At 43.5% G+C, this 23,169-nt stretch overlaps 1 protein-coding gene across 1 annotated transcript in view; it reads left to right on the top strand.

Annotated features, from left to right (window-relative positions):
• The window catches only part of LAPTM4B (lysosomal protein transmembrane 4 beta), a 66,995-nt gene extending 66,341 nt beyond the window's left edge, over positions 1–654 (top strand). Inside the window, exon 7 of the mRNA XM_075706060.1 lies at positions 580–654. Within this exon, the coding sequence (XP_075562175.1) occupies positions 580–654 (75 nt within the window). The remainder of the gene's footprint in view (positions 1–579) is intronic.
• The last annotated feature ends 22,515 nt before the right edge of the window (positions 655–23,169 follow it).

Raw genomic sequence — 23,169 nt, forward strand, 5'->3', positions numbered from 1 at the left:
TCACTGAAGGGCTTACGGTAACGTAGGTTTTCCTTCTCATGGCTAAGTGCCCCAGAAGCACAAAACTGGAGATTTATTTAGACATAGGGTAATTTGTTCTACATTTGCTTTCTTTCTCCCCACCCCAAAATAATTATTAGCTAGTCCAGGGAGACCTCAGAAAGAGAGGTTTTGGGGACTTTTCTCACTCTGGCTTAGCAGTTTGAGCGCTCCTCCAGGAGACATGGTTTAAGCGCTGTTGACAGAGAAGAGCTGCAGAATAAGCAGCTACTGTCACGGAGAGACTGAACAAATTCAGGTACCAGAGATGAATGATCTTTGACTGAAATCAAGCCGTCGCTGTAGTCAATAAGAAATGAGAAGAAATCACATTTTCCTTTGTAATGAAAACAGGCACACAAATTGAACAGGAGGAACTTCAAGCTAATACTGTTTCATTTTCTAAGTAGTCTGCTCCTGCTTACTAATTTACTCTTCTTTGTTATTTTTTAGGACAAGGCCTTAAGGGTTTTCTTTTCTGTAAATTTTATCAGCTGGCTTATTTTTTAAAAATATAACCTTTCTTTTCCTTTCCTGCAGGTTCTGTTGCCACCATATGATGATCCTGTGAATGGAGCTGCTAAAGATCCACCACCACCTTATGTGTCAGCATAAGTGAGAGGGTGCTGTGTGCCTAGGGAGGATAGCTTTACTTTTCAGATGTTGGAGCAATAGTTTGATAATTTCACTTCGAGGATATAACCTCTATGGGTTATACATTTCTGTTTTGCTGACATATTGAAACCTAAATTGTATGATTAAAATTCTGTAGATAGTTTTAATAATTTGCTGCAACTACAGTAGTGTTTCAGAAACTAGTGAACTAGTTTCAGAACAATTCCTGATAGCACTAAGGTTACGGTAGTCACTGAATAGCTTTTTCCACCATGTCTGACATGCAGTGCTAGAGAACATAGAACTTTGCATTCTCAATCTGGTTCAGAGTGTAACTTTCTTTTTTTCTTTGTAAAACTTCCAAAGCATTACAAATGTGTTTCTCAGATACCCACTTTCACCTTCAGAATACAGACCAAGTCCATAAAAGTGACATTCTACTTCATTCCTGTTCTGCAAGAATTTATTAAGTTACTATGCTATGAAGGATGATGATTGCAAGAAGAAGAATGAGTCTTACACACTATTCTCATCAACCTGGCTAATGGGAAACAAATTTAATTGGGAAGTATGGGAAATGAGAATAGACAAAGCACTCTGTGATGTGTAACAAGCCAGAACCTGTGGTCTACACGGACTCACTTTGTCCCAGCCTGCAACCATTCTAACACTCAAAAAAAAGAGTTCTTACCAACTTCTGGTAATTTTCTTTTCCTGCCTGCGCACCTTGTTCCTCCCCACCAACTTCACAAATAGTATTTTGAGGTCACAAAATCCCTTCTTTTAAAGTCCCATGGTTAGGTGGCAAAGCTGCATCTTTCGCACTCAATATGCAAATGTTTTCCCATTGGAATGTGCCTGTAAATATCGCAATGTTCTGCTGAGTGTGAACTAAATTATGCAGATTCTAAGATATATGTTCCCAACCTATGAGAAACTTATGCATGTAACTTCCTCAACTGTTAGCAGATATGTTTTGCGTGTTTCTCATATACATCAACATGGGGATTTTAAGACTCCTTTTATGACTGAACTGGTTGTGCTGAGAATCTTTCCCATGGGACTCATCCATCCATGAATGCTTGTGTGAGGTATTTATTTCTTCCCCAGAGAAGTGCCTCCTGCACATGTAACTTTGTTGTTCATGAAGGTTCTACTTTTAATTGAAAAGGAACATGAAAAGGGAATATAATGTGTGTGTCTACCTCTCATCGTTTCCCCCTGTGTTGTCTCCTCTGCATTTGGGGTGACTGAATAGGCTGAAGCTAGACTGATGCCATTGCACACTGCTCCAGGTAAAGGGCAGTGCAGAGCTGAGCCACAGTTTGGAGGGGCACCAGAAGAAACCAAGGTGCTGTCTCTCCTGTGACGGGGCTGGCATGTGAGTCCACACCCTTCCTAAGGAGGACACCCATTCTCACCCTCAGTGCATTGACTCCATTCTGCAGATTGAAGAAGAGTGGAGCTTTTCCTGCTTTTTTCTGGAAAAGAGCTTTCCAGGGGAACACAGGATGAACAACTTCTTTTCACGGAGGTTGCTGTTGTGACCTGTCCTTGCAGAGGCCAGGGCAGGAAGGGACAGACTGTTTCTGCCTGTCTCTTCCACACCCCTGAGAAAAGGCAGGTCCCCTTCTGCTTGTTGGAATTTTATTTCAGGGTTCATCTACTCTGAGATCAACCCAAGCAATGCTTTTGACTGAACCAATCCTGAAGTCCATCCATTGATCTCTGTCACAGTCCTATTGCTTCCTTCAGAATAACTCCATGTATTATTATCTCACTACAGTTATCTTCAGGAATAAATCTGAATTTGGGGGTTGGGCTGGCTGGCTGGTCTTCTGAGCTTCATTTTCTTTCATTCTTGACAGATTTGTGAAGGATTTTAAACAGTCATGTGTTTGAGAAAAGCCGGTTGTAAACACATCACATCTGTGTATACAAACTTCTCTACAATAAAAGGGTGTTTCCTCAAGACTATGGAAATAATTTTTGCTGGTCTTCCAAGCATAAACATACACAAATTCCTGTACAATCAATCTGACATGGCAGGATTTTCTCTGTAAATGACCTAAACAATAGTTTTGCAGTCCAATCACCAGTCCATTCACCAGCTTTCCCTCCATACTGTATAAATAGAGAATAGAACAGTAAGTTCTATAAATTATTGTACAATAAAAACAAGAGATAATTCAAGCTCTTAGTTCATTGTCCAGAAGTGCAGGCAGTTTTCCAGGTCTGATGAAGTGTGTGATACAGAACAGGGCTATACTGAGCTGGGGCTTCTCTTTCTCCACATCATTATAGGGATAATGTTATGCTAATTCACATTAAATTTCTGTAGATTTTAGCTTGTCTTGCTAAAGAGTCAAGACTTCTTCACACACACCATACGTGCATAAGTGCGAGTACATGTGTCCTGTCAGTACTCCTAATACCTTTTGGATTTTGTCCAATTTGAGATAAAGAGGGTAGGGAAGTTATGGTATCAAAACCATGACATTCCTACACATACTGTAGATAGACAGCTGGTTCGGAGGGAGCAGATAATGTAATATAAGTTCAGCTCTGCTGATGTATCAGAGGATCCAAGTGGGAGACGAGTTCCCCGGCTCCCAAAGAAAAATTAGATTCTCTGGGTTACATGAAGAGACACGAACTCCAGCTGAAGGTCTTTTACTCCGAGATGTTGAATTCATTCTCTATTTCCATGTCTAATACTGGGGAATTCACACCCAACTTTTCTCTAATTAATTTTTAATAGTCAGTCATCTGTGACACAGAAACCCATTAAAAACCTGGCTTCTTAAGTTTCTGTGCTTTGGGAACTGCTTGCTCTTAACAGTGCTTTTTCACTATTCCTTCCATTTTTTCCCTTCTCCCAGATATTAGGAGCACGTGCTTACTCAAATTCTCTCCTGTTTTCTTATCTTAAACTCTAATATGCCAGTTTATTATTAACAATTTCTAGTAACTTAAGAGTGGAAAGAAAATATTTTCAAGGTATGTCGACATGGAACATCATAAATATGGGGCCAAAACAAGCAAATAGGAATCTAAACCTTGATAGTACCAGAAATATAACTACCTCTTTTGCTGAAATCTTCTAATTTTTTGAAACACCTGTTATAAGGCATTGCAGGCTTCACAAAGCCTACACATGTTAAGGCACAAATCCCATTTCTCTCATCTGTGCCTGATGCTGTTATTCCTGACGGAACAATGCAGCTTCCCTTCATTCTACACTCATCCATACATCATAGTGGAGAAAGCAAAGAGGAATTCGTAGTGGTAACCCAACAGTGTGGCACTCGTGTTTGTAAGTACATTGAATTTTCTAAAACAGTTATTAATGACAGTTATTTTAGGTGTTAGCCTGTCTGTACTTCTTTGGGAAAACCTCTGGTTGGTAAAAACAATCCAGACTTGATATGTTACCAAAGGCCATATCAGATCAATTTATGGCCAGAGAAAAACTTGGCAAGGAAGCAGAGGAAACAATAACTAGTCTGAGACAAACTCCAAATTCTGTGCTTTCAGAATAGGGAATTCCTCACCACAACCCTGTTAGCCAAAGTAAAGCAACTAGGGATACCATGGCCAGTTATAACAAATTTTTGCCATTATCAACAAGTCTGCACACTGATGCTTGGAATAGGCAAGATGGAAGACTTGGCTACCGGTAAGGGCAGAATGGAGAGAGGAGTGGCAACAGGGACAGAGCAAGGGAAGGCAACATTCATGTATGTCCTTTAAACAGCACAGAGAGACAGATGATGTTGCAATGACAGGGTTCACTGCTACAAACCTGGTTGGCTTATGTGCTCTCTTTCTCCTGTGCTGAGGTCAGGAGGAAATATAATTGCTCCTGTAACCTGTTACATTAGCTGTTACACCAGCTCTGTTTTGGACCTTTATCACTGGAGTGGATGATACCTTGGTCTTACTTGTTGTAAGGCAAAGACATCTACAGATTTATATTTCTAAACCTAAAAGAGTATTGGTTAAATTCCTGCCAAACTGTCTAGTTTGACAGAAAGGCTCCAAGCTACTTCTCTGGAGCTAAGTTATATCCTTAGAGGCTACTCTCCTTAGAAGCTCTCTCCTTAGAGGCTTCTCTTCTTAGAGGCTGCTTCTCTGGAGCTAAGCTATATCCTTCCATTTACATGTCTATATTAGCTGCAGAAATTGCAGTCAGGTACCACAAAAAAGCATTTCTTGCAAAATTTCAGTGCCTATGGCTATGGAGATGTTCCAGCACTATCTCAGTTCACAGCTCTGAGAAACCCAGAACAGCAGCCATAGCTATCTAAAGGGAGGCTTGGCTCTGGTAAATCAGGATTAGAGTTCTTTCAGAGAAGGACTCTGGTATTTGTAAATGATGTCTCCACACCCATGGATTTGACCCAAAACGGTTCTGCAACGTGGCCAGTTTTTCAGCTGAATAGCTCAGCAGGGTGTGGAAGCCAGATCTGTGACCTTCTGCCTGCAGCCTGTGTCTACCTCCAGCAGAATAGGATAGTGAAGCAATAGGAGTGAAAACCTCATTGTCACCCAGCCAGCAGATATAATGTTATTTCAAAGCAAAAAGGCAGTTCTACAGCTATAGCCTAGACAATGAGCTACAACATTAGTTTATTTTAACGAAGAACTTATGTGAAATTTAATGCAGTAAATTACTTTTTTTCTTTCACATTATTCAAACCTTTCAAACAAGAAGGTTTTCAGAAAGTCATGCAAGGTTTGTCCCTTGTAGCCAGAGCTGGACTTAACTAATTAGTCTGAGCGAAGGACACAGGGTCACTTGGAAGGCTGAATAAACAGCAAGGAGATGAATCAGGCATGTAGCAGGGCTGGCTACTTGGCTTACAGGAGAAGCTTGCTAGCCAGCAGAGGCAGAAGAGCTGTAAAGCTACTCTGGGAGATGGAGCTGCAGTACAGCGGAGTCTCTGCAGCCATTTCAGAGGACTTCTGTTTGCTCTTTGAGCTCAACATGACCAGCAATGGCAGGGATGAGCCACACACAGCTTTTTAGCCCAGAACCTGGGTTCCATTACAGTACCTAAGCGCATCCTGCTAATAACTCTATCAAACAGGTTTCTGGTTTTGTATAAATTTTGCCCAAGTATCCAAATACTTCTGGTTTTTGGAGGGGTTAAGAGATTTTTTTTTTGAGATTCCTTCTACTTCATCATCAGGAACTCTGGGGAGTTGATCACCTGTAATTTTGAAACTGTTTCCCCCTCCGAAGTGCTCCATTTCAGGTCCCTTCATGACAGCAGAAGCAAGGATGCAATTAGAGACAGAGGTCCAACTTTGGTAGACTTTTAGCATCAAATCATCTGAGCACATTCAGTGTCAGGATGGGCAAGGTGTTCTTAAAAATACAGATACTGTCCTAATAAGACAGATATGTTCTACTTTGCGGATGGCAGATATTTTGGACTCCTCTCTGGGCCAGAGGCAAGCACAAAACAGGCATCCTGTCTCTTATGAAGAAAAGATGGCTGGACAGACAATTACTTTTATAGTTATATTTTGTGTATCACCAGTACACCAGCTTAAGACTGCTAGATAATAAATTGGTGGGACACTGAGAGATTGTTACTATTTGTATGAATGTGGTCATTCTTGGCAGTATCAGATGCACTCACCTGAGGGCAGCAAGGGCAATGAAAGTAAAGGAACAAAGGCAAGAGCTGACAATCAGTTACAAATACTTATCTTTTGTGAGTTCATAAAGTCTTTTCCCCTTCAAATCATTAGAAAATTGGAATGTGTTTCATTTCCTTCATTGCATTCGAGCTGAGGATGAAATTAGCTTTATCAGTTGCACAGGCCAGCTTAAATTTCCTGCTATTGTGTGATCCTGCTTCTTTGCTTCTTATAAAGAAAAAGCAACTAGAGAAATTCAAAATGCTTTTAATGAACCAGACTAGTTGATACAGTAGTTTTGGGGTTTTTTTTTCTCCAAAAATATTGACGTTTCCTTCTTTTTTTAATGCAAATGTTTTCCTTTTAAATATAGATACTTAGTAAAGGTATCTGTGGCCACATTTTCATCTTAGGAACTGGCTGCTTTCTGTTTCAAAGGTATATTTTCTTTGTGTTTTTTTATCTTGTGAATTAGCAGCAAAAAAAGCCCAAAGCACAGCGTAATACATCATTATCTTTCGGTTGCTTTTCCTCTCTTTGCAATTCAGTTTTTTTCAGCCTGGATAAAAAGTTCTGACAGGTAGTTTGAAAAAATAAAGTATAATAAAGGCAAAGTATCATTATGCTAAACAGACACTGTAAATGCTCCAGGGGTCTAGAAAAGTAGACACCCCCCCCCCCCCCCCGTGAAAAAGTGAAGCTCAGAAAAACTTGTCTGTAACTGTTGTACTCCTAGTAGCACCAAGTAACATAACATATGTTTCCATAATTGCCACTGTGCAGCTGTGCAGCAGCAACATTTAGATGTGCACTATGTTTAACTGCTAAAGCTGCCTTATCCATGGCCCTTGTACAAGGGGCTGCACAGACAGCACAGTCCCAGTTGAGCTGGGACCAGTTCATTTTACACGAGCAGCCTGAGCTACAAAAAGGGGTGTCTGAGAAAAGGAGGGAGGTGAATGTTTGAGGAAGTGTGGTCTTGCCTCAGGGTTTATCAGACCAGACAGAGTCACAAACTGGGAAAATTTTGAGATGTGATCCCTGATCATGTGTGTAATGTCTACATACACCTAACATATGATGTCTTTTCTGGACATGTTTTTAGTTTCTAACTAGCATTCCTGCATTATACTTATCACAGATAATGGAGTAGATAATTTGCTCTCCTTTGCTTTTGAAGCAAAAAGAGTTTATTCATCTTATTTGGAGTGTAACTTTTCCATTTGGGTTGGATTCAGTGGCAGTATTAGCAGTACTCTTTTACTATCTAGCCAGGTTTAACTCAGCTACAAACTACCAAGGTTACTACAGATCTTCCTTGGCATCACATACTTTTTCTTTTACCACAATTTTGCTCTGATGCCTTTTTCTGTGAAACATCGTCTTATATTTGGAGGGATTTTCCAGATATTTGGGGGCAGAGGGGTTTGAGGACTTTTTTTTAACATTACTACACATTACACATTAAATTATTTAAGATATTCTATATGTACAATATCTACTACTATATCTAGTATTATTTTCAAGAAGCCTTTCATCCTTTTGCCCTTTCACTACTTCTTTTTTAAAGTTTTCTTCCTCTTCAGTCTTTGAAAACACAGTGATCTGGTGCAGAGCCAAAACATTGCCAAATGCCACCACTACCACCAGTGGTGGTACTCAAAAAGCATGTTTTGGAGAGTTCCTGAATTAAAATTTCTAGACTTCAGGTATAACAGAAGATTCATCATACAAGGCTGTAACTTAGAGAGGCTGAACACCATCCTTGGGGATGTTTTTTAGGTCACTTCCTACCTAAATTTTTCCATAATTCTGTCATTTAGCGCATTACTCAGAAAACAGATAATAGAACACAGGACTGCTTGGGGAAACAGACTTTGTCAAACTATCCTTTCTTTTCTTTTTTTAAAGTGGTTATGAAATGGATCAATATGGGGTCAAGTGTAAACATTATACACTTGGGACATTTCTCAGGCACGTTACCTGGTGCAACAGAATATTTTGACTAGGGAACTAGAATGATATAGCAACAGCATTGCACATATGAAATAGATTGCAAAACAGCCAATAAATCTCAGCTGTATGTGAGCAAAGAATACTCAGTAAGTGAGTGTGTTTCAAAAGAAATTCTGCAAGGATCAATTTTTGACTCCATGGTGCTTAAAATTCTTCATCCATGACTTTAAAGAAAGCATAAATCATCAATAAAGAGGGAAAAAAAAAAAAGATTCTATTTTGCCTATACCTTAAAGCTGTGAATAATTCAAGCAGAACGTTTAAAAAACCTTGGAGTGGGTTAGCAAAGAGCTGAAAGAACCATTAGAGAGCTGGAAAATATGCCATCAAGCGAAAAACTCAGGAAATGCAATGCCTTTAATAACTCAGATTTAGGAGGTGACTTAAGGACACCATATAAGTAAGTACATAGGGAACAAAACTTCAATAAAAGGTGTCCTCAATGCAGCCAACAGAAGTGTAACAACACCTAATGATAGAAACCTGCAGACAGAAAAATCAGACTAGAAACAAGCTGTTTTCTGCTATTCTACATCTCCATCCTTCATATTTGATAATGTTTTGTAAGGGAGTTGTTTCTCCTTGGCAATTTTTTGAGTAATAAAGGATGTTTTTTGTAAGGCAATCCATAAATTAATTTATGAATGAATTAATTCAGGGAAATTCTGTATCTTTTGATATGTAGAAGGCTCAAAAAAGAACTTGGATGTTTAATTCCAAAACTGATGTCTAGACAGCATGTTCAATGGCTGCTGAACCTTTCAAATGCTTCAACTTGCTCGACGTTTTGCTGCTCCCTTGGTGCCTGCAGTTCTGCATTGTGGACCAGGGTTTCTCCAGCCTGTGGATCTTGACATTCACTTCCCGCCTTGGTCCCCAGGGGATCTGGTAAGGAGAAAGATCCGGTGATTAGGTTTAACACACCACCAGTTTGGACAGGGCTGAGCAAGCTGGTGCCCAGCTCATGCACAAGCTCCCTGAAGCCGTTCAGCCACCTGAGTCCCACTGCGTGCTCTTGCAACACACCCAGCACAAACCAGCAGAAACCTGCTCCTCACAAAATGCAGAAGTGGCTCCTAGTGTCTTTTGCAGGACAGGGCGGGGTGTGGGTGCGGCTTGGCTGTTGCTAACCGCTGTTTGCACAGAGGCTTGGAGCTTCTGCCCTGGAAGCCTGTCCGACAGCGAGCACAGGGTGACCGGCACAAGGACTCACGGAGAGCCAGGGCAGACCTGCTGCCCTTTCTCAGCTCCTGAGGTCCTCTGCACAGCCCTGGCAGCAAGCAGCAGACTTCTTGTCTTACGGGTGTTGGAACAGGATTGGCAACAAAGGGAATTAGCATCTACATTTCCTTATGCACTTCATGAAGCACCAAGTTTTCCCAGGGCCATTGACACAAACCTAGGTGTTGCAGGGCCAAACTTTCAGGAGTCAAATATTTTTTAAGGAGATGACTTTAAGAAACAACAAAAACCTCTGAACACATGCTTAACTTGAAGATCGTGAGCAATCTCCTTTAAATCCAAGTTCAGTGCAGGCTTTAGTGCTTCCTATTATCTCCTCAAGATGATTCACGAGCCAGACTTAACTGGGGGTCAGCATCAGCTGTACCATAGCCAAAAAAAAAGATGTTTCCAGTATGCGACATTTAATCAACACCAAACTGGTTCATAAGTAGCCACAGTTCTCTGTATTAATTAATATACATTACCATAATAGCCTTTTAACAGAACATATTTCAGTTGGGTCATTCAGAGGCAGGCAACTTTCACTAATCATATTTTTTGTATTAACTTTTTTTTAAAACACAGACCAGCATATGTGTTTAAGTTCTGCGGTTTTGTTGATACCTGCTACGAGACAGTCTGCTTCCTTTTTAAAGTAGTAATATCTAATTAATCTAGTAATATCTAAGTAATAACTAATTTCGCTAAAGATGAAATCAGGGTAAATCTCAAGTCAGGAGCCACAGCAATGACAGATCAGTCAGGCAGGTATTTCTGCTGCAAATGATACCACAAAAGCACCCAGGGATCCGTATGGATTGGTTACCATTTGGTTGCTTGGCATCTGAATCACCAAAATTTAAATGTTGATGTCATTTGCTTTTTTTAATCTTTGATCTATATAGTTCTGTATGTACACCATTAGGTCAAGAGCCAGACTGTCTAAATTCTGCCAAAGTTGTAGTTCAGGTGAAATTTGGGTGCCTATTTTGACCACACCACAGACATTGCCTAAGATTCATGAAGATCCTTGTTATTTCACTTAAGATCCAGACACGGGTGAAAATTCAAACACATCGCTACATTTAGAATATTTTTCGTTTGCAAGGACTGATTTAGAGCTAGCAACTCGCGTGCTTTCTGGATCATGTTGTAAGACCTAAGTTCAGCTCCTTGTGTATGTGATCTCAATTTTGTCCCAAGAACTGAGTAAAAAAATATTGTCTTGGATTCTGAAGGAGAGTTGAATTTAAGTATGGCATGGCTTACATTACCAAGGGAAATGCTGAAAATGCAGTTTTACTGTCCACATGTTGAAAGTTACAGCAAAAGTAAAGCCTGAGAATATACTTGGCAGAGTGGCAATCCCAGGACAATTTTTCAGCTAGTTAAAGTAGGTGAGTGCTGTCCGCAGATGAATTCAGTATGTATTTTATAAACAGCATATAACTTCATTGAGTCCTGCCTCTGATGATATCATATATAAATTTTTTTTCACCAGTAAACATTGTCCACTCTGGACAGTAATCATAAGCTACCACGCAGTTGTTCTGAGGAAAACGAAGAAAAAATGTAATGTATATATAATGCAAATGCTTGCTTTGCAGGTACCAGCTGCAAGAGTTCTCATTTTCTTCTTCCAAAATATTTTAAAGAGTCAAATAGAGTTTCCAAGAGAAATTCAGTAGGAAAAACTTTGTTAATTGCAACATCTGGGCTTCAATAAGCAAAACTTTTCCCTTTTACCCAGTTCTCTGAGGTGACTTTAGCTGCTATCCATGGCAACCAGAAAGATGGAAGTCTGCAGTGGTACAGAGACAGCAAACCAAAAAGGGCTGAACTGAGGCTGTATATTGTCTGGCCATGCACACCAGTGAGTTATTTGCCTTTTTCAGATGCCTTAAGAATATGAAGTGATTCTTAGAATTAAGTACAGAGCCAGACAAGATCCTAATCCTCAAACATCTGAAACTAAAACACAGCAAAATCAACACAGAAGTGTGGGCGAAAAGTAAGTGCACGCTCTTTACAAATTCATAGTCCTTCAAACCCTTTGACCTGTTTCAGTTCCCCTGGTTTTATAGATATATAATGAAGTTCACAAACCGTAAGCAGTGAACAGAACCGTGCAATTCATGTATCTTCGGTCCATCACTAACACTCAGGTGAGTCCTTTTTACCACAAGTGAGAAATAAACACTTTGTCATTACATCTGTGTTTGAATCTTTACTGAATTTGCTTTTAACCAGCAGCATGTTCCTGGAATTATGGAAAGTGTCAGCTGAACAGAAAGGATCCATGTAAGAAAACAGCATAGGTTTTCAAAAAATCTCTCTCTTCATTTCTTTTTACAGGCTCCATAGCTCTTCCATAAGAGATGCTCAAAACAGCAAAGAAGTTAAGCACACACCTGAAGTAGAAAGGGCTTGTGGACATAGCAGAAGGATAATGTTTTGGGGGGATGATAAGATGTAGCATATTATCTAGCTACTTCTTCAGGAAAACAGATTAGATACAGCCTTGAGCCCTACATCCTTATCTTCTATTTAAGTGGTTTTAAGTGGTAACAATGGAGAATCATAGAGTAATTGACAACTACTAACCAACTGTAACACACCTGCTTTACATGACAGTAGTTTCAACCACAACAGACATCTAAGCCAAAAAAAAAAAAGTTTTGTCTTTATTTAGGAAGAATAATAGAGAAAGAAAAGATTGATACAGTTTTACTTTCAAGCTACTGTAGGAATTCGAAAATCCCGATGTAACTAGAAGGAACTTGCATTGCATGTTTCTTAAGGTACCAAATACCTGATGATCTGGCACTTCAGGATTCAGTGGAGACAGCCTCATTTCAGTGAGCACTGGACCCAGGAAAGGGTCTAATTATAATTACATAATAATATAATTATTATTTTTATTATTATTTAACTATTATAATATGATATAATTATAATTAAGGCTGGTGCTTCCATTGATAGACTCCAATTTGCATATGCATTGGAAACTCTGCTTGATTAATTGCAGTGCAGTGTGGCTTATAAACCCTATGAGTTAATACATTATAACATTTCCAATCATAAGGCTGTCAGATACAAACTTCTGAAGTGATTTAAAAAATATAGTTTGATTTCTATATAGACTAATAAAGACACTTAATAGTACAACAGGTTTATGATCTTGTTTATAAACATTTCAAACCTTGCATGTCAATAAATAAAAAGCTGAATTCCTCCACTGGCAAAAGCCATAGACATTTTATTGCACTAGCAACCATTTTTATGTATTTATTTCAACCTTTTTTACTAAGGTCTAAATATTTTATTGTTTGCAATAGAAACTAACAAAATTTTTATCTAGTCCTTTGAGAAACCTGTCTTGCTTCTGCTTGTCTACCCAATGCTAAAAACTTTGCTATCTATAAATATTTTATTACAGTCAACAAAGACAAAGGCAGGATAACAAGTAAGAGCAGCAGCAACTACAAACAGAGGAGACATGAACCTTAAAACACATTCACGTCAAGGGAAGCAGACAATTTCCATTCCAAATGACAGCGCAAGTATCATACGAAATTTTCTTAACAATTGGATTGAGTCAGGTGGTGCCCAGTGGAAAGCAATTGATACCTTAGAGCAACTTGATGTAAACAAATGCGATCTCAGCTTTTATTCTGATCCAACTAGTACTAAAGACTTCAGAACAAATTTTGAAGCAAAGAATAATTAAAGATTTTGCAAAACATGAACAAGTGATAAACGCAGGATTAGTTTCCCAGCATTAGATTGTGCTCACCTAACCTCATGCTTTTTTTAGGCAAAGGAAATGCAGTATATCTAATCTGTCTGCACTTCAGAAAAGCATTGCCACAGAGGAAATTACTAACTGAAACAGGAACTAGGAGAAGGACTACCAGCTAAGTATGCACCTAGCTCATGGCAATAGGAAAATGGGATGAGGGAGTGTTCAAAAGGGAATGTTAGAGAAAGAGTTATTAGCAATTACTAAAAGATCAGTTTGGGAATCTTATTAACACTTAACTTTTTCATTCATGAAATTGGCAGGCAAAAGTGGAAGTTTTCTGATAAAACATAGGAGCATCAATAGGCATTGTAAAGGAGAAGGAGGATCTTGTTTGAAAATAACTGAATGATCTTAAGAATGAAAGAACTAGAAGAGATGAAATACCATAGTATAAAATGAAGGATCATGTATTAGGTAGGATTTATCCACTGGCAAACAGGTGCAGCTGCATATATAAACTGAACACAAAGATAACCATCAGCCATCAATGGTAATGTGGCCACTGAAAATTAAAATTAAATCCTAGACCACATCAGGCAAAGTATTTTCAATAAATAGAAATGTGCTGGTGAGAGGTCATACAGCATATCATGTTCAGTTCTGCCACACACCCACAGGAACCAGCTCAGCACATATGCAGTAAGAACTTGCTTGTTGAGCGAAACAAGAGTGAAGGCTGAAAGAGAAAACAATTCTGACACTAAATCCACTAGCTAGGCAAGCCTTGGAGAAGAAAAAGAGCTGCTTAGGTTGAAAGACAACATTGGTACTAGAAAACAAGTATAAAATAGCCATAAACACATTCAGGCTGGAAATCAGTAGGAAGTGCCTAACTACCAGGAAGGTGTGAAACAGCCCTCTAACAGCCGGAAGAAAACCAATTCACTGCTGTTTTAATAAAGCACCTGCTTTTAAGATGGAACGTACTTTCTAAAATGTGTTTTTTACATTATATGGTTGCCTGTGATAATTCAAAAGCAGCCTACATCACTGGGAGTTTCTTCCAGACTGAGAACTGTCCTTCCAGGCACTGAGAGAAGCCAAGAAAGGAAAGAGGAGACTCAGAAAGCCTCTGGTATCCAGTTAGCAATCTTCAAGAAGCTTAGCTTAGTAATTGTCTGCAGATCAAAGCATGGCTTAATAGAAGCCTCCAGCTTTTTCTAATTTAACATCTTCCAACTTTCCTCTACCCATCCTCCCAAATGTTGACAGACTGAACAATGTCTCTCCCAAATTGGAAAGAAGTCACCCCATGGGATGGGAGGACAGAAGCTCATCATTTGAGAAAGGACAAGTAGGGAAGAGACAGTGAGACTCTGTAATGTGGGGAATACACAGAACTTCTGGTATGGTATTACATAAATAGCAAAGTTGATTAATGAAGCCAAATAAAAATCGCCCCATCTTCTAAGCTGTCTCTTATGAAAGAAGTAAATGCCTTATCGTGCTGACTCACTGCCATCATACCCCTTCCTCAGATCTCCAACTGAGATACCTTCTGCATGTTCAACCTGTCAACAGCAGCAGACTGCACAGCCTCTGGGAAGACCTAGCGCTGGGATTTCTTACACATGAGTTGGAGCTGAAGCCACCCACCCCAGCCTCTGGGCGCTCACATCATCTTCTCACCACGCTTTCCCTCCTGCCTTTTGTCTTCCTCTGGCAATTCAGCTGGTGCCTCAAGCCACAGCACAGTGAAGTCTTCAGGGGTACAGACTCTGTATTTTGAGACAACAGAGCATTAATTGGGACCGTGGCTGGGGCCTTGTCCTATGCTACATTACAAAGGGTGAAACAGAACAGGTGAACTGTTCTGCATTTGGCTCTGCTGGGTGTGCTATAGTGTCTATCAATGCTCGTCTGCATTTTTATTTTTTCCCTTTCCTCTAGCTACAGAGAGGCTCAGGAGCCACTGCTCAGAATGAAAGATGGGGTGAATACAGCCCCTTTCAGTTTGAGATTTGCTCATCATTGACACCCCCCTTTTTATGGACTAGATTTTGTACACCCACCTCACAGAATTAATTGTGCCTTACAAAACTTACCCAAATTAGCTCTGCTGATTTCCAAAGTTTGCTCGCTATCCCAGCAACTCTGGGGGGTATGGATCTCCTTTCTCGGACCCCGCTGGCACCTGATGTACCGGAATTGGCATGGCTCGGTGATTTTATCCCTTTCCCGTTGGACGTGACAGTGCGCCTGGCTCACCTCTGCCGTTTGGAATGGCTTTCACTGTTGTTTTTTTCCTGGAAACAGAAACCGCAATTGCTTTGGAACAAAGCAGGAATTTTTATTTTTCTCCTTCATACATAGTAAAACTGTAAGTCTTGCTATAAACCTCACACTCGGCTTTTTCCACCTGGACCACTGACGGCGCCGCTGCCGTGACGGCTGAGAAGCGGCGGTCCCTTCTGCCTGGCCCGGTTATTTGGGGCCTCCCTCAGCCTTTTCCCCGACGGAGGCTCCCACCGGCTGGCCGCGGTGGCAGACACCCGCATGATTCACCAGGGACTGTTTGCCTTGGCCCGGAGGATCTCCGCGCGGGGAATGGGATTTCCATTCCCCCACGTTTCCCTTGGTCGGCTTCCCTGGAAGGGAGCGCGGGCCCGGCCCGGGCAGCACGGCGCTGGCCGGGGAAGGATGCCGCCGGCCCGGCGCTGAGCCGCCACACCAAAACCGCACCGCTCTGCTCTAGCGGGGTCCCCCCTCCTGCGGGGAGAGCCCCCTCGGCCGGGGCAGGCGCTCCCCCTCGGGGCTGCAGGAGCTCCCCTGGCCGCCCCCCTCGCAGCGCAGGGCCAGGTCCGACAGGGAGGAACCGGCGGCGGGGCCGAGGTGCGCGGCGGGGCCGAGACGGGGCCACCGGAGGGGCGGGAGGGAGCGGGGCGGGCAGCCCGCGTCCCTGGCGGGGCTGCCGGGAGGGAGCGGGTCCCGCGTCGCTCGGGGGGCAGGCGGGAGGGCGCGGGGCCGACGGCCCGTGTGCCCTGAGGGCCGTCGATCCCGTTCCCTCCCTCACGGGGCAGGCGGGAAGCGGCGGGACCGCGTCCCTTACACGGGGCAGGCGGGAGGCAGCGGGGCCAGCCCGTGTCCCTCACGGGGCAGGCGGGAGGCAGCGGGGCGGCAGCCCGTGTCCCTCACGGGGCAGGCGGGAAGCGGCGGGACCGCGTCCCTTACACGGGGCAGGCGGGAGGCAGCAGGGCCAGCCCGTGTCCCTCACGGGGCAGGCGGGAAGCGGCGGGACCGCGTCCCTTACACGGGGCAGGCGGGAGGCAGCGGGGCCAGCCCGTGTCCCTCACGGGGCAGGCGGGAGGCAGCGGGGCGGCAGCCCGTGTCCCTCACGGGGCAGGCGGGAAGCGGCGGGACCGCGTCCCTTACACGGGGCAGGCGGGAGGCAGCAGGGCCAGCCCGTGTCCCTCACGGGGCAGGCGGGAAGCGGCGGGACCGCGTCCCTGACGGCGGAGGCGGCTGAGGAGAGAGGGGCCCGGCCACCCGCCGCTGCCTCCCGGGGAAGAGCCGGCTCTGGAGGTGTGGGCAGGGAGGCCGCTGCCTCCCTGGCGGGACCCCCCCTTTGCCTCCCCTCGGCACGGCTGAGCCGGGCTACGGCCGCTCGGGGCCGGGGCTGGCGGGAGGCGGCGGCTCCCCTCAGCCCGCGGCGCTCCCGGGGGGGCGGGAGGGGGAGCGCCGTCCGGGGCCGCGCCGAGGGGGGAGGAGGCGCTCCCGCGCTCGCTCCCGGCCGCCGCCGCTGCCCGCCGCCGAGCGGAGCGGCCCCGCCAGCCCCTCAGGTAAGCCCGGCTGTGCCGCCCTGCCCTGCCCTGCCCTGCCCCGCCTCGCCTCGCCTCGCCTCTCCCGCCCGCCCGGCGGGTCCCCGGCGCCCCTCCCGGGGGCACCGGCAGCCCCGCTGCCTCCCGCGCCGGCCGGCGGGGCTCGGCATCTCTGACACCTCCGGGGCGCGGCACAGCCTGCGGGCACCCCCGCCCCGCCGCGCCGGCTCGGCGGAGGGACGGGCCTGCCCCGCGGCGGCGGTGTCCCGGGGGCCCGTCCGGGTGAGGGGAGGGCCGCGGAGGGCCCTGCGGCCGGCGGGGGCTGCAGCGCGGGCGGCGGGGCCTGGCGGGGAGCGGGAGGCCGAGGCGAGGGGCCGCGGCGGGGTCCGGGGCTGGGTTAGGGGCTTGCTGGGTCCTGCCGGAGTGGTTTGCTGCTCGTGTTTCAGCGGCAGGAGGAATGGTACCCTTTCCTTTGGACTGCATGGGACTGAGCAAGCTCCCCATGTGCCCTCTTCCCCCTGCATGCCTCAGTAACCCCTTTAACAATGCATGTGCTGTAAGGAAAAAAAAACACCGTATTTTAAAATCAGTGCAGAACCGGAGCCAAACTTTACCTAGAAACATTTGTTAGCGAGTAGCCTGCAGGTGTCTTTCCAGCAGGACAGGATGCGGCTTATCCCCGTGCAGCGGGTACAGCCTTGCAGGTAGCGCTGCGCTGGAGCAGTCACCTCTGACATGCAGCGTGGGAGCTGCCCGGGCTTCCTGAGAGCAGTGCATTTGTTGCAGATGGAAGGAGTGGGGAACGGTTTGCTGCGTGTAATATACTTATCCTGAAAACCCAACCTAGATGGTGCTCTTTAATCTTATAAAAATTGTGGCATCTTTAATGACCACATATTCCTGTTTCAGAGGAGAGTTCTTTCCATGTCAGAGTGGCTGCTGTCACTGCTTAACTGTGGGTTAGTGTTGACTGGGAGGGAAGAATGCAACCTACTGATTTATGTAATACTTCCTAAATGCTTGGGTTTCCTTTTGGGGCCATCATTCAAGGGGTGAATGATCCCGACTGAGATTTGAAAAGGTGACATGCTGTGTTACATGCTATAGCTGTGCTACTGTCAGGCAGCTGACTACTTCAGAAGAAATTATCGTACTGAATCCCATCATAAATTCTCCTGAAATCAAGAGCTTAATAAAATACGCATTTTCCATAAAATCCTACAAAATCTGCAAAATAATTTTTGAATGATACCCTTTTCATATAGGACTGTCAGCTTTAAGCACTGGATTTTTAAAACTTTTTTTCTTGTACTGTATATCAATATGATTATAACTATATTCATCAAATTACATTTGATTTATTTTGTATCTTAAGAGAATGTAGCACTCAGTTACACAAGGCTGCAGCTAAGACCCTAAATCCTGCACTCAATATTCACACCTAATTACTTTACGTGAGTCTTTCCATTGACTTCACTGGGATTTCTCACGAACAAATGCACACGCTAGTGTGTATGAGCTGGGACCCTGGGACCCAGCTGTAATAGTAAAAGAAGTTTTTGTCAGTCCAGGCAAACTAGGGAAAGGCTAATCAGGTCTAAATACTCTCCCATGACTTATAAACTATCTCCATGGGAGGGTAAAACACTAAGCACTGCTATTTAATTATAATCTGGACTTCATTAATAAGCTCCTTTTATGTAGCATACTCATTGTTAGATTGTGTTTTCATGATGAGTACAGAGTATTTGGAATGGAGTGGTTTTAATCCCCAAATTACTGTTTTACACTTGTGCTGGGGTCAGCGTGGGTTTGCAAATAAGTGTCAGAACTACTGTACCCTTTTTTTGGGGGAAAAAAAAGGTGCTTTTCTGCTTGCAATTAGCAGTCTGTTATGGTTTGTGACTACTTCACAGAGACAAAACTAAGCAGCCCACTTATATATTATATGTCATATAATATATGCTTTCATATAAATACCTACTCTTCGTGGAAAAGTGAAGCTTCTCAGTTTTGCCATGCTACTCGTCTGGGAACTTTGTGGAAACTCTGATGTCTAAATCAGATTCAGAACCAGAAAGTGCAAATGAGTCTTCCCCAAAAGAACAAGATAATGAAAAGGTCTATTGTCCAAATGGCAACTGAAGAAAATCATAACATGGAGATTGATGCTGTCATAAAATAAGAATTCCCACTGCTAAAGCTTGCTGTCTGACCACTGGAAACTATGCAGAGTAAGCCATACTATGGGTGTACTGTTCTACAACATCACCGTTAACCTTTATATGGCAAGTTTCTGAAATTACTGAAATGGTCATCAGCTTCAGCTCTGCTGGGGTTGGACCTGAAGACCTACAGAGCCTCTTTGTGACCTCAATTATTCTATGATTCTATGATTTAGTAGTTACTAGTTTTACAACAGGAAGTCTACATGTGATTTAGATGAATGACTTAAAAATAACTAATAGATCCTGTAATGTTCCTTATTTCATTAGATTTGTAGAAAATTAAATTATACATGTAGTGCATATACTCTGAGCCCTTTAAATAATTGAGTCCGTCGTGTAAAAGTCCTACCATGATATTTACACCTCACAGTAAAATTTAATGCAGAATTGAAATGCTGATCTTTGCTTTTTCCCATATGTTTTATGTTTTGGTGTGTATACTGATCAAGGTGTGTGTGCTTATCTGACCTCTGTGCTTGGACAGGCAAGCTTCTCTTCCCCCATCCCCAGTGCTCTTCTGATGGCTTCCAGAATGTGGGTCCCCTCCTGTATACTGTAGCACCTTCAGCCACACTCTGCGTATGGGTAGCCACTCAGAGTGCTGGGTTTGTGGGAATATTTGGCTGACTACCAAATATCATTCACCTCCCTTCTGTGAACTGCTCTATAATGCATTTTAGGTATTCCTTTTACTGTTTCAAGATGTAAGTTGAGTCCACTGTAACATTTGCTTTTATTACTCCAGGACACAACTCAGCTGTGGGCATTTGTAGCAGCAGTCAGAATAGTAAGCTACTGATGGAGTTCCTTTCAGCTGCAGCCCAATTGCTGTGGAAGGCAGGGCTATCGCTCAGTACAGACAGCACTGGAATATCCTTTTAGCTGCAGAGGTAGGGATATGTGCTGGATGAGGAGGACCACATGAAAGCACGGGAAACAAATCTGGGAGACTTCATGAATCTGTGGTTGTCATCCTGTCCCCATCCATGTGCGGACATATCTGGAACGGGCAAATTGCCGTCACATCCTAGGATCGTGTCCTTCTGCAGACACAAAACAATGATGTGTGGCCCTAAAACCTCCTGTCAAGGAAGTACCCCTTCATGGACCCATGCAAAGAATTTGTCCCAGTCTTGTGCTGGAGTTCACAACTTCTGGTCCTAAGCCCACTGCAGATTTGGGTTATTCTTACTGTCTGGACACTCATTATTTTAGACTGATAAAGGACTGTTTGATGTTTTGAGGTCAACAGTCAGTTTTGCTGTTGTGGTTGCTTGCTGTGCTATTATGAAAGCTGTTTGCATTTGGGTTGTCTCAGAATACACCTGTATTACTAACTGACTTTTAGATAATGGGCTTCCCAGATTCAGCTGATACTACTGACAGCATGAATAGCCAAAGTTAGCCTCTTAAAAGAAGCTGAAGAATGTGTTAACAAGGAGGGTACCGCTCTGCTGCTTTGCAGAACTTGGTGCAGTGGTGGGTAGGTTCATGTGGTCTTATGCACATAGTGCCTGTAGTCAGGGTTGGGGGGTGGATGAGGAATCGACAAACTCAGAGCACCTGCAACCTTGTTCCTTCTTAATGATTTAACCATATCAGTGAGATGCAGTTGACAACCATGATTTTAGGGGAGTTCTACCTGTCCTATGCTGCTGAGCCTAGTGAAGCCCTCCTTGTGCATTAAGGAGCTGCAGAAAATCCAGTGCCTCATTTGGTAGAACAGGCTGACAGTAAAGTGCTCCTTTGTAAGGATGAAGGCAAGGTGGTGCTTCTTGCTGATGTGTAAAATATCATCCTCCTGATTGCAGCCAGCTGCCCCCACACAACACCTGCATAGCTAGGGACAGATATTTTACAATGTTGGACTCTTGCAGGACTCTATAGCTATTTTTCAGAACTGGAAAATGCCTGTGTCAGCAATCTGGTTCAGAAAGATGGAGGAAATTACTAATACTCTGTGTCTTGACACCCATGCCACACACAGTGATTTCAATGAGTAATGGACTTGTAATGCATGTGCTGGCTTGTGGATAGTGAAATACCTTGGAACACGTTCTAACTGATAGTTAACAGGGCTTTACAGTGCCTGGTGTTCTTAATTTTTTTTTTAATTTCTGAGGTGATGGGATTGAGAATGAGGTATTTTGTGGCTTTCATGTAATATGAGCTCATTGGTTTTCCACGTAACTCACTGTGCTTGCTAACCTGGGGACACGGACTCTGATTTTATTGACTTGCATAGATCGCTTGCAGTTTCTTTTCAGTAAAAACTTCTGATTTGATCGCAGTTTCCTGTTGTCTTAAAAATGGGTAGATAGTAAGGAGTACTGAAAGAACTTCTGAATGTTTTCCCTTTTATGCGCTTACATTCTTTATAACTTAAAACCACTGAAGTTAGATCTGCTGGCAGCTCAATGAAAGTAAATGGCTGTCTCTTAACTATCAAACAAGGAAAGCTGAAGGCAGCCTCTGTAGTAGTAATAACTTCTGCCTTTCCTTCCCATCTATGATGAAACATTATATAGGGTTCTAGAGAGTGGATATTATCTTCAGTTATTACAGATGTTGATGTTCCAGGTAGCTGCTGAGAATTTCCCCTTCTGTGCATTGTGCCAGTTCTGGTGGCAGCTGGAGAAGGTGCAGAGGTAGGGGTTTGTGGAGTTTGTTATTCTGATTTAGCCTTGGAAGGAAACTTGTACTGCAAGATGAGGAAGAAGACCACATAGAGGAGCAGGAGGCGTAAGTTGAAATATTTTGCTACCATGTTTTTCCAATTTCTTTTTCATCATGATCTGCCCACCAAAGACAGGTACATTTTTAAGGTATCTGAATGAAAGAGGTGACCTTCCAGGCCAGTGGAAGGGTTTCCCTATTGTGTGTGGAAGAAGTTTCCCTGAAGTGGGGTAGGAGATGGAAGGATACTGACTTCAGCATAAGCCACAGAACTTCTCTTCTCTCTTGACATAATTTAAGAGTTATCACAGGAAAGAGGACAAATCTTAAGAACATGGAGCATGCAGTGGAGAAGGTCATTGATTTATCATGACTGACACTGAATATTCAGTAGTGTCTCTGTCCAAAACAGCCATCAATCCCTTATGAGGAGACTATGGAAAGATATTTAAAAGGGTAGAAATAGGCTTGTGTTGTTTGAGCGCTGTCCAACAAAGGAAATAGGTATTTTAAAGATGAAGTCCCGGGTTCATTTTTCGGTATTCTTACACTGTAGTTCATGAAAATTGAAAATCCGTAACAGTGCATCAGAAAAATTGTTCTGTTGCATGTGTATATGGCTAAGCAAGCACAGGTAAAATTGGTAAGAAAACACTATGGAAATATTTAGCTCTTGACTAACAACCAGTTAGGGAGCAAGGGAAGCCTGAAAAGAACAAGAGAGACTGTCTGTTTACTTGCTGTCTTCTAGGAGAATCTCCTCCTTTATACCAAACTTCTTCAAGACAGCTGCACATATTGCAAGCAGACCTCATCAGACTGTACCTGTGTGAGCAGAAGCTGCCTGTTCACTGTTAGGAGCTTCTTCACATGTCCATTGGAGCACTGACTGCTCCAAGATTGCTGTGAAAACCCTGCATAGGACCCTCTTCTTCCTCTCTCCATGGGCAGAAGAATGGAGCAGTGGAAGCCAGTGGATCTGGTGCTCAGCCTGGTTGAGCCCCATGTATTGCCACACTTCCTTTTGTTGTCTTTTGCTTTTGAGGTGTTTTGGGATGTTTGTCATACAATGACTTGGTCTTGGGTCTGCCCAGGGGAGTTGGCTCCCAATGGTATAATGCTGCATGCTCCTGCTGCAACAGCTGGAATCGAAGTG

This window comes from Pelecanus crispus, chromosome 2 (assembly GCF_030463565.1).
Source record: "Pelecanus crispus isolate bPelCri1 chromosome 2, bPelCri1.pri, whole genome shotgun sequence".
NCBI lineage: Eukaryota > Metazoa > Chordata > Aves > Pelecaniformes > Pelecanidae > Pelecanus > Pelecanus crispus.